The sequence below is a fragment of the Liolophura sinensis genome, chromosome 5 (assembly GCF_032854445.1).
Source record: "Liolophura sinensis isolate JHLJ2023 chromosome 5, CUHK_Ljap_v2, whole genome shotgun sequence".
Lineage (NCBI taxonomy): Eukaryota > Metazoa > Mollusca > Polyplacophora > Chitonida > Chitonidae > Liolophura > Liolophura sinensis.
Genome location: NC_088299.1, coordinates 14,647,567 through 14,658,761, shown reverse-complemented (window position 1 = coordinate 14,658,761; position 11,195 = coordinate 14,647,567). Strand labels below are relative to the sequence as shown.

The following is an 11,195-nucleotide window of genomic DNA, read 5'->3' as shown; positions in this document are numbered from 1 at the left end:
AGATGAGCGCCTGTAAGTTGCGTGTTAAGGTTAAAATTTGAGCGAGTCACATCGTAATAACCCAAATAACCTATGCACTCGAAAGCTAGCCAAAATTCTGATAGACTTGACAGGTACAAACTTATGCCGGTACATGTGACTTTAATGAATTGGTTGCAGCTTATCATACTAAATGAATTAACAGCCTGGATATACCAAAAACCGGAATAATTAAACACTTACATTTCAAATATACGATGTCGTTGTGGTTACACTGCCACAAAATATACCAACTAAAGATTTGTTTTCCTGAAAATTATAAATAGTCCGCTACCATCTTTTCTTAGCTTGTTATAGAGACGTACACATAGTTGAAGTATATATAACTTTTACTATGACGTTTACAAAGCATTCAGTTCTAAACCCTACAAGTATTTCTGTTTTTTCTAGTTATATAATCTGGCTGTGATATCATACATTTCACTTTCAGAAACCCTGCTGTCTCAGTGATGCTAAAATGTAGTCTGCAATAGCTGCAGATTATATTCTGTAAAATATACCACAAAAATTCTATTAAATTAAGATAAATATTGTATTGGACTAACAGGATACCGTGTTGAATATGACACAGCATTATATTATGATAACAGAATACATTTCAGCATCACTCAGACTACAGAACAGATTAAGATTAACAGATTAGTTTTTTTAGTGTGTATCACATGGAGCTGACCAATCAGGGGTTCGAAGAAGGGCTACATTTCTCCATTATGTCCTCTAATTTCAGATTCATAATTCCGTATAGGATTCACTGCCAGAATAATGCACTCGTCTTCTTTGCTTTTTTTTTCGTAAAATAGCCTTTTCAAATCGTATTTTTTCTGTTTTAGAGATAGCGCTGATTTAATTTAACAGTGTTCATCAGAATTTGTCAGTTAAATTAGTTCTTCCCTTCATCCAACAAATGTCAATTAAATCAAATCTTCTTCAAGTAAATTACGAATAAAAAATTCTATATTTCCTTTTGTCGTTACTGTGCCTGTCTGCGCTGGTTCTAATATACGCGCCACATGTACTTTCCCCATGTTGGTGCATGTTGTCCTCGGCCAGGGCATACAATCTCTTATCTTCGACATGATCTTTCATTAACAACAGTAAACAACATTTTACGTCCTGAAAGAACGCTGTAAATCTTGTGTAAATTTAAAATGATGACGGCATTAATTATGGCCAACTTGATATAAACATATAAAACGGGGACCGATGTCTTAGCCATTTGGCTTTAATCCTGCACAAAATTTATGGTGATTTTGGCGATATCCTGGGCGAATGCTGTTGTTGTTGTGAATTAAGTATGTAGTTTTCGCTCCAGCCATAGAAATATGGAGGCCTGACCTTTTGTCGAGTCAGAACTATAAAACAAAAAGTCATACTATATATGCTGGCGATTTCCACCGTGAAACGGTGTGGCCATAAATAATAGCTGCCATCAAAAGCTAGAAATGAGCATTTTGACAGTTTTTCTGTATGATGTGGCAAATTTTCACACCTGTAAATAGTTCTACCTTTGAGCCGTATACATAAACTCAAAATCTTTTACACTTCAAAAACCGCAGAAAATTTCATTCTGTGATTTACCAATCATATATTCATTCACTCATTTCTGAAAACCACAGCTTTAACCAAAATGAAGGGCTACAGTTACAAGTACACGCAACATACGAAGATAGCATAACGCTCTGCAGTACATTTTTACACACAGCTTCACACGCGGTGAAGTAATTCCTGGCTTGTGAAAACTCGAGTGGCTCTGTGTTTATGTGTAAACGTTGTAACTTGTAATGACAACAATCAAAACGTTCTGAATACAGGCAGACAACCACTGATTTTTGGATACTGTAATGGAGTTGAAAATATTTCGTTTTTCCACAACAACCATCTAAGTATCTTAAATCTTGTCGCAGTCAAAACTGAGAAGATATATATTACCATGGATGTAACAGTTTTCTACAAATCAGTAAAGAACTATTAAATACAATGCACCGAGACTAATAAATAAACAAACGAAGGAGAAAATAAATTGGAACAGTTTAGTATCTCGTAGTCACTGACCAAAATGTTGGTAGAATATCACGCAGAACACCTATGAACGCATACCATATGAAATAGCCATTGTAACATGCAGAGTTGCAAATATATTAAATCCTCACTGAAGCCCATAAGTTCTGACTACAGTATAGTAGTCCCATGAACATTGTACTTCTGTAACAGAGCCAGTACCATGCAATATTACAGAAAGAAGAATTCCTGTACACTATGTATAACGTGAGCGTCAGATAGGCGATGTCACAACTGTCCGTATATGAATGCATGGCTCCATTACACCCGATGCCCACCAACCCTTCTCAAGACAACATTACTTTTCTTTCCATTCCCGGTGAAAGCAATTCTGATATCATGATGTCACAGAAAATTTAGACATGTGTAAACAATGCATGAGACATCCGGTTGTCCTATTTACAATAATACCGCTTATAACTCGACTTATTTTTTTAATCTCGTGAGGTAGCGCTAGTGTGAAGCAGAACTTCGAGCCATTGTTACATCAAGAAAGAAATGTTGCATAGTGTGTACAACGTTACAATGTATCAGTTTCGATTGTAACGCCATACTGTCTCTAATGTACCGTCATCAAGATGGGCTGGAAAAGATACATTTGACTTCAATAAAATGACGTCACGGTCACGCCGCCGGACGTCTAACAGGTCCCATTCGCGTGTTCTTTATTCACAGTTCAGAGATGTCCATAATATACCGGCGACATCATTAAGCTTCATCTGTTAACATAAGTAGGCCTAATCCTAGTATGGAATAATATGGGTAATACCTAATGATGATCTGGAGAAACTTTCGTTAGTGTTTCGAAGTACATTACCTGGTAATACCCAATTGTCAGTTATAACCACCCGAATATCAACAAGTAATTGCAGGCGCCATCCTGAAGAAGAAACGGAATTAGCATCTTGGACTGTGAGGTTGATACAAACGCGATATACATATATACATATACATAGGTATATATACAACATATAGAAGCACAATGCCATGTCATTAACTTTCTACTTTCTTCGCTCGGTCGAGTTTCGTTTCCAAGCTTGCTAATCGCTCATTTAGTGCCGATATTTTGTCGACAGTATCGTTCTGATGCTTTTGCATATCAAGTAAAGTGTCTTGTATCCAGAATACAGTCCGTCCTATTTCTACAAGACCGATGGCACTCTCAGATAAACGCGCCCCTTCGTTTTTAGCAAATTTCATCTTTCGAATCGACTGGAAAAGTCGACCTTGTTCGTGAATGAGCTTCCTGCCTCTCCCTTTATTCTTTTTCTTCTTTAAGTTCCAGATCCTTAAACCTGATTTGAGCACATCCGCGGCCGCATCACGCTTATGGCGCTCCAGCTGAATCCGCGTCACAAAGTTGTGCACGTATTTTTCAGCGCGTGTCTGTTCCAGTTTGCTGGCCATGACGGCCACCAAAAGGGCTGTTGTCCCAACCCCCATCAGCCCTGTTATTACTGAGATAAAACGACCACAGTAGCTGTTGGGAACAATGTCACCGTACCCTACGGTCAAAAACGTTATGGCAATGAGCCACATGGAACTCGGGAATCCGCCGAAGGGGTTTTCCGGGTCATAGTAAATCTCACATGTTCGCATAGCCCAGGAATCCACAACAAACATCAACGCCATGATGGCGATTAAAACAGAGCCCGGGTTCGTTGACATAAGAGCCTTGAAGACAAACATGGCGTTGATCTTGACCCGGCTTAGCGCTCCAAAACTCTGGATGGAGGTATCGGAGAGCAGATGACTGTGGGCCACCATGAACTTCCCGATGAGATACAGGCGAAGCATCATCCAGATTGACAAAATGGCGTCTAGCGAGACGAGATGAGGGGAGCCGAGCTGCGGAAAGTAATAGATTACGACATTTCCTGGGAGAGGATGCACCAGGCAGATTATCAGCTCTGTGAAGAGACACACCCAGTCACAAGTATGCATCACCAACTGCCATTCGAACAGACCCTGGTAAATCATCCTCAGCTGGATCATCGTGACGTAGTTAGCGATGATGGCGATGAGAAGGGCGATGGTACTGATAGATATCATCATTTTGATGGTGATGGAGGGCAGCGAGACGAGCGTGTAGATCCCGTTAATGTAGAACTCTGTGTTGAGTACCATCAGGATGATTCCCGCCAAGGCCAGAGCGAACTCCACGTCCACAATCCATCGACGGCGCTTTACCAACAGCTTCCTGCGGCTGAGCCTGGTACCGAGATTCAGTCTTGGGGGAGGGGCCTCTTCCGGGGGCTCGCTGGATTCGCCGGAAGGGGGATCGGCCGTCACCGGGCTGTCACAACTCTGGGTGTACATCATCACTTTCTTGTCTCTGTCCACCAGGGGGTCCTCTTGTGACTCCCGCAGAAGAGGTGGATCCTGAGGGACAAAAAGTATGGGTAATTTTTTAACATAAAAAATAATTCAGACATCTCATGGTGTGGAATCAGGGGTTTTCTACGGGTACCATTCGCACTGAGCCGTTTGTTACATTTTATTTGGTCATTTCAGACTCAAAAATAGTGATACTAATCTTTTACTGAACTGACCAGGTATATGTATCACAAACATATTATAACAAACTTGCAATGGAATAAATATTGGGTCTTGCAAGTTTTTTGTGCCACACAGGCTGTGGTTCGAAACCTTAACAAAGATGCTGCATTTACATATAGATAAGAAAGAGAAACACTTCAGAAATATTATTTATTTTATATTCATGAATTTAATAAACACATTGTCAGCTTCTATGAATATTTTCGTCACTGGAACTGGAATTCAAGCTACAGCTGACTCTCCTCACGACGTGTGACGAAACTTAGAGTTGAACGAAAGGTCGTAAAATTCAGGTTTGCAGCATTGGACCGTAATGACAAATGCGGTGAAAGGTGCCGGTCAGGTTTAAGTGAATAGTCGTTGCGATTATTTAAAGTTGTATTTCCATGGAGAGAAGCAGAGACCGGGTGTTCAAAGTGTATTAAAAGTTAGATCTGTCCGATGTGTTATTCCCAGACTAGTCCTAATGGAAAACAGGCCCAGACTGAAGTTAATAGGAGGCTTGATCTTTGAACAACACGGGCCAAATGACAGGTAGATGCAAACTATGAATTCTGTGTGCAGATCGATAGGTGACTGGGTGAGGTTGATGGCCATGGGGAATATATAGTTTGCCGTGGCACCAGTCAATCAATCATTTCATCCATCCATCAATCAATCAATCAATTTTTGGTCATGCATGGTGACATTGTATAATGATGAGGGTTTAACCTAGTCACCAGTCAGTATTACAGTGTACAACCCCGAGATTCGTACTCTCACAGTAAGCGCCTATAAACTCGTAAATTTACACTACAGCACTGTTCATGCATGCTGTCTGTATGCCTTGTTTAACAGCACATATTAACAAAGGAGACTAACTTGAAACCTCTTCATTATACATTAAGAAAAATCTTGACATTTCATTCCCATTCATGCCCTCCTAATTCGTGCACAAGGAACAGTTATATATGTACGTGTATCTATGATTCTGTTCTTAAAGAATGGATTTATCGTTTAAATACTCTGAAATTATGCTAATTAAGGTGATAAAAGTGGGCTACTGAATTAGGGGTTAGGCCTAGTGCTTGTTTGATTTTGTTTGATGAAGGCTTTTTGCGAAGGATTGAGACAAAAGTTGAATTTGAAGCTTAAAACTATCATTGAGTGCTTTGGGGGAGCCAAACCATATTACACCGGAGACTTGTATATAAGAGATGTTTCTGTTTTTCTGCACACTCTGGTATTATACGTTGTTCTCACCTAAGTTCCCAGATGACGATTCTTGTACTGCCACATTCGGACATACAAACGTTAAGGAGAACTACACTGCGTGCTGATAATCACACTTATCAGTTCTTAAAGACATCATCTAAAAGGTAATTCATTACTATAGGACCCCTCTTGGTCATCTAGAATTGGCTGTACGTGTCAACTGTTACATCTTTACCACCCGAAAATATATCTGTGAAAGTTCTGGGCATATACATAGGAGGGTAGGGTCATGTTCAGGATATCTGGGCTACTTTAAGTTCATACCTCTTGCAACTCCAAGCACTTGTACTCTCTCCTCTTCCTAAATTTTCTAAATATCCCATCGCGGACTGCCATCTTGTTCCTGACATGACTAATAAGCCTGGCAGTGTAGAGAAGTTACGTGTACTAGTATCTACCCCACACCATACGTGCACACCGCCAGATCTCACAATGATCGATTGAGTTTATCGGGTGAGCTTGTACAATGTGGAGTGCGGGGTTCACTCTGGCGAGGGATTAGGACGCCTGGCAGCTAGAAGACGACATCTGTTGTCCTCAGGTCGATTGATGGTGTGATCAAACCAGCGCAGGCGTACGTCAGAGTTGTACACTTGACAGTGGCCTTTTTTGGAAATATTTAATATATTCTCACTCCGTGAATAGTGTGACCACGTACTGATTCTTCCATATAATAACAAGATGTTCAAGACAATAATAATAAGGGGGCCTCCGTGGCTCAGCTGGTTAGCGCGCTAGCGCAGGGTAATGACCCAGAAGCCTCTCACCAATGCGGTCGCTGTGAGTTCAAGACTAGCTCATACTGACTTCCTCACCGGCCGTACGTGGGAAGGTCTGCCAGCAATCGCGGATGGTCGTGGGTTTCCCCCGGGCTCTGCCCGGTTTCCACCCACCATAATGCTGGCCGTCGTATAAGTGAAATATTCTTGAGTACGGCGTAAAACACCAATCAAATAAATAAATAAATAAATAAATAACAATAATAATAGTACATGTAATAATAATTGGCCAAAACATGACGTAAAAAAATAAATAAATAAAATAAAAAAAAGAGTCCACCGTAGTTCTATAAAACTTTAAAGATAACTTAACTGGACACATAGAGTATTCCTGAACCGGAATATCATATCGATGAAGCTCTCAGGTAAAGTGACCCGGAAGAGGGAACAAAAGTTTGCAACTGCAAGGCCTGAGTAAATTTCATTTCATTTCGGAATTAAAACTTTTTTGTCTTCTTTCAGTCACTGGACCAGTCTTTGGAAGTAGCCTACTTAACATGAATAACATAATTTTATCTAGTTTGTATCCCTTGTGCTTGACTGCCTTATGTCAGTCTACATGTTTATAAACCTTTTTCACACTGTGTTAATTTTATTACATAATATGGGGACCGTGTCACAAAGTAACCTCCCGTTATGTAGACGTAGTTTCCATGGCGACCGTTTCGGCAGGCGTTACGTCACCATGGTAGTTACGTGCACCACACCTGTCCTTTTTTATACGGGACGCTGAGATCGCTAGGACACAGTCATGTGATCTCAACTTCCTGTGCGCTTCGTGAGACTTGACCCGAAACGTCCATTTTGATGGAAGGCTGGTAAAAGAATGTCTGTTTTGAGGTCGAGATTTCCAATGACTCATCTATTAGACGAATTCAATATATACAAAATATTCATAAATATATCCACAAAATGTATATATGATTTTCATGTGGATATATCGCCAATGTTATTAGGGAATAGAAGTTTCTCAATGGCTGAGAATTTTTAAGTTCTGCACGCGGTATATGCGTGGTATGTGTCGAGAAGGGGATACGGCTCTTGGGAAGGTGTAATTGGTAATCTGGGACCGGTTGTTCAAAGGTGTATTAGCTAATACGGATATTAAGTCATATTCAATACTTTAACAAAAACCAGCAATCATTGCAGCTGTGAAGAGATCAAATGGAACAGCAGCAGATTTGGTTCATTTTTAATATCATTTTTTAGTCCCAAGTACAAAACTGAAGACTTGTCCAAATGTAAATCCGGTATTACGTCCTACGATAGTTTTGAACAACCGGCTCCAGTAACGCCGATCTACATCTTTTCATACGCCGAACAGGAATATAATGTGGGTAACGAACTGAAGTGGGTACATACTAAATAAGTATGTCACATATCCAATGCTGCCAGGATTTGGGATTCGACAATCTCAGTCCATGAAATCAAGGGGCCACCTAACATATGTATTATAATAAATTGTCATGTTTCTTATCCGCCGTCTGTCATTGGCTGAGTGATCATACATTGGCTGAGCGATGAACTATTGGCTGAGTGATCAACTATTGGTTATGTGATCAACTATTGGCTGGGTGATGAACTATTGGCTGAGTGACCAACTATTGGCTAAGCGGTGAACTATTGACTAAGTGATCAGCTATCGGCTATGTGATCAACTATTGGCTGGGTGATGAACTATTGGCTGAGTGATCAACTATTGGCCATGTGATCAGCTATTCGCTGAGTGATTAACTAATCGTGAGTGACAAATTATTGGCTGAGTGATCAACTATTGGCTGAGCGACCAACTATTGGCTAAGCGATGAACTATTGGCTCAGTGATCAACAATTGGCTATGTGATCAGCTATTGGCTGGGTGATGAACTATTGGCTGAGTGATCAACTATTGGCTAAACGATGAACTATTGGCTAAGAGATCAAATATTGGCTATGTGATCAACTATTGGCTGGGTGATGAACTATTGGCTGAGTGATCAACTATTGGCTATGTGGTCAGCTATTCGCTGAGTGATTAACTAATCGTGAGAGATAAATTATTGGCTTAGTGATCAGCCATTGGCTATGTGATCAACTATTGGTTATGTGATCAACTAATTGCTCAGTGATTAACTATTCACTCAGTGATCAAATATTCGCTCAGTGATCAACTATTCGCTAAGTGACCAACTATTTGCTGAGTCATCAACTATAGGCTGAGTGATCGACTTTTCGTTAAGTGATCAACTATTGGACACGTGATAAACTAATGGATATGTTACCGACTATTCGCTCAGTGATCAACTGTTCGCTGAAGTACTGTCATGGCCGCAGCGCATCGGCCTATACAACCTCAACAACAATGAGGTTGTTGGGGCGAATGCAACTTTTGTTGGTTACGCTCTGCCTGTAAGTTAGAAGGCATTAAAATGAGAAAAAAACACTCTTGATGTCAGCGTTAAGCAGCAATCAAATAAAAATTTGCAGGCTGCTATTATTATATGGAAAGCGGTAGGTGCTGAAGGCGGAATAAATGTAAAAGACTACTGCATAGAGAGTAAAACCGGAACAGCGACGACAGTGTGATATATGGTTGCTAAATGGTCACTCATAAAAGAGAAATACGACCTCTTGTAAATTTACCTCATTTAGGATTTCACTCTAGCTGTTTATGTAGATGGAAAGATAGTATTAACCAAACACCACTTTCCTCCATAAGCGACATGACTTAAGCAGAATTAAGCAAAGAAAAAGAACAGTGGCGTGAATAGCAGTTTATCGGAAGTTACTGGTGAGTGTAAACTAGTCTGAAACAGTCAAAACATACAACATATTACTACAATTTGGGTGTTAATCGGCTGTGTATTCTGTGTGGCTCATCCATGTAATTAAGGTTTATTTGCAAGATTGAAAAGACAGGGCCCCTGTGCAGCTATCAGCATCTTAGCCCTTATGTAGCAACAGAGTATGGCAGTATGATGCTTGGTACAAAAGGAGAGCCAAGGCAAGAACGCCAGTGTGATAATGAGGGACCCACCGGCTATACAAAGAACTGAACCGCAGTGAGAACACACTGAGGAGCAGTAGTGCTGGTGTTCTACCTAATTGCTGGATTGGTTTGCTATTTTGGTGCTTGGTGAGCCATAACGGATGAAGGACCTGTTACCCGGCGACATTCTGACCGTCTCATCATGCTTGTGTGAGCTTAGCTATAGTGTGAGCAACCCTGAGCAAGCAACTTATAAGGTAAACATGCGCGTAAGCTACAATCTACAAAGGACTTGACCGTCGTCCTTGAAAAGTCGTCCTATCCATGTCCTGCATACTGAAACAATATCGTGTGATTATACAAAGTGGATTGTCTGGGTAGATGGCATTGCTCAACTAAAAACGGATAAAATTCACACGCCTAACTCCTCATCTAGGTTCAGAAATCTTTCGCTTTATTTTGTACATTTCAAATTCATTACGACACAGAATGTTAAGCGTTGAGCGTTTAAGTAGCTACAATTTACAGGAACATTTACAATAAAAAAACCTTGAGGGAGGATAATTGAGGCCAGATTTCTCTGTTTACGTGTGACCATTTGTTAACTATCGTCCCTGCTCTGGTTTTACGGTACTTTCCATACCGTAGCATTTATTTTGAATAACACAACATCCCCCGGAAACACTTTTGATGTTTGTAAAAGTGAAAAGAGGAGCCAAGCATTATATGCGAAGGGGCTTGTTTTTCGGATATGAGTGAAACCAGTGGACCTACGTGTACCGTGTTGAAAAAACCTTTGCCAAGTTTAGCACGCAGTTAAAAGTTTTCGAACAGCGGTAACCAACCGATGAGGCCAAGTACTATATTATTCCGTTTCTTAGCAATAACTTGCCGCATGAACAGGTAAATTATCCCAATACGTCAATGTAAACTGCAAATTAGCTTTCTTGAATGAAATGGGTTTTTTTTGTTTTTGTTTTTTTTGCGAGTGACCCCGTCTCATATTATAATTGTCTGTTTTTATTCCGTATGGTCTACGGCATTATTTCTAATACATTTGCACTTAAAGGACGAAAATGGATTTACTGAATTATGTTGTGAATTAAGCGTGACAGGGATTTTGATGCTGAAGATGAAGTGTGCGAAGAAGAAGCAATAACACATGTCCCAGACTGCACAAAGTGGAGAGGAATAAGCTTGTGTGTGGGGATGGCACATAGCACCCTTCGTCAAACTTACCGTTGGTGTGTTTGGCACAGAAACAATTGTTTCCTCCCCTGTTTTGGAAACGCTCATGGCTGTGTGGTCGGTTCTCTCCCAAGACCACAAAAAGGGCAAAGCGGTTACTCATTTGGAGCAAACATCTAACAACACTGCAAGGGGAAGAGAGTCTGAAAGAGCAACACACCAAGCGATGTTTGGAAAAAGAGAAAGCCCCTGGCAATACCCTACAAGGCTAAAGCTAATACGATCCGTCACCTTTGGGGTAGTGATCCGTCTCAACATGAATCCAACAGGCTGGAGAGAAACAGGGATGT

The 11,195-nt window shown here is 40.6% G+C and overlaps 1 protein-coding gene across 3 annotated transcripts; it reads right to left on the bottom strand.

Annotated features, from left to right (window-relative positions):
- Positions 1 to 3,076: 3,076 nt before the first annotated feature.
- LOC135465994 (small conductance calcium-activated potassium channel protein 2-like) lies at positions 3,077 to 11,195 on the bottom strand. Of its 3 annotated transcripts, none has more exons than XM_064743379.1 (2): positions 11,137 to 11,195; positions 3,077 to 4,479 (listed from the first exon to the last, which is right to left on the bottom strand). In XM_064743379.1, the coding sequence occupies exons 1-2, from the start codon at positions 11,161 to 11,163 to the stop codon at positions 3,091 to 3,093; spliced, it is 1,416 nt and encodes a 471-aa protein (XP_064599449.1). In that variant the 5' UTR covers positions 11,164 to 11,195; the 3' UTR covers positions 3,077 to 3,090. The 3 variants fall into 3 exon arrangements, with proteins under 3 accessions (XP_064599449.1, XP_064599448.1, XP_064599447.1); XM_064743378.1 differs by lacking the exon at positions 11,137 to 11,195 and adding an exon at positions 10,897 to 10,998; XM_064743377.1 differs by lacking the exon at positions 11,137 to 11,195 and adding an exon at positions 6,175 to 6,248.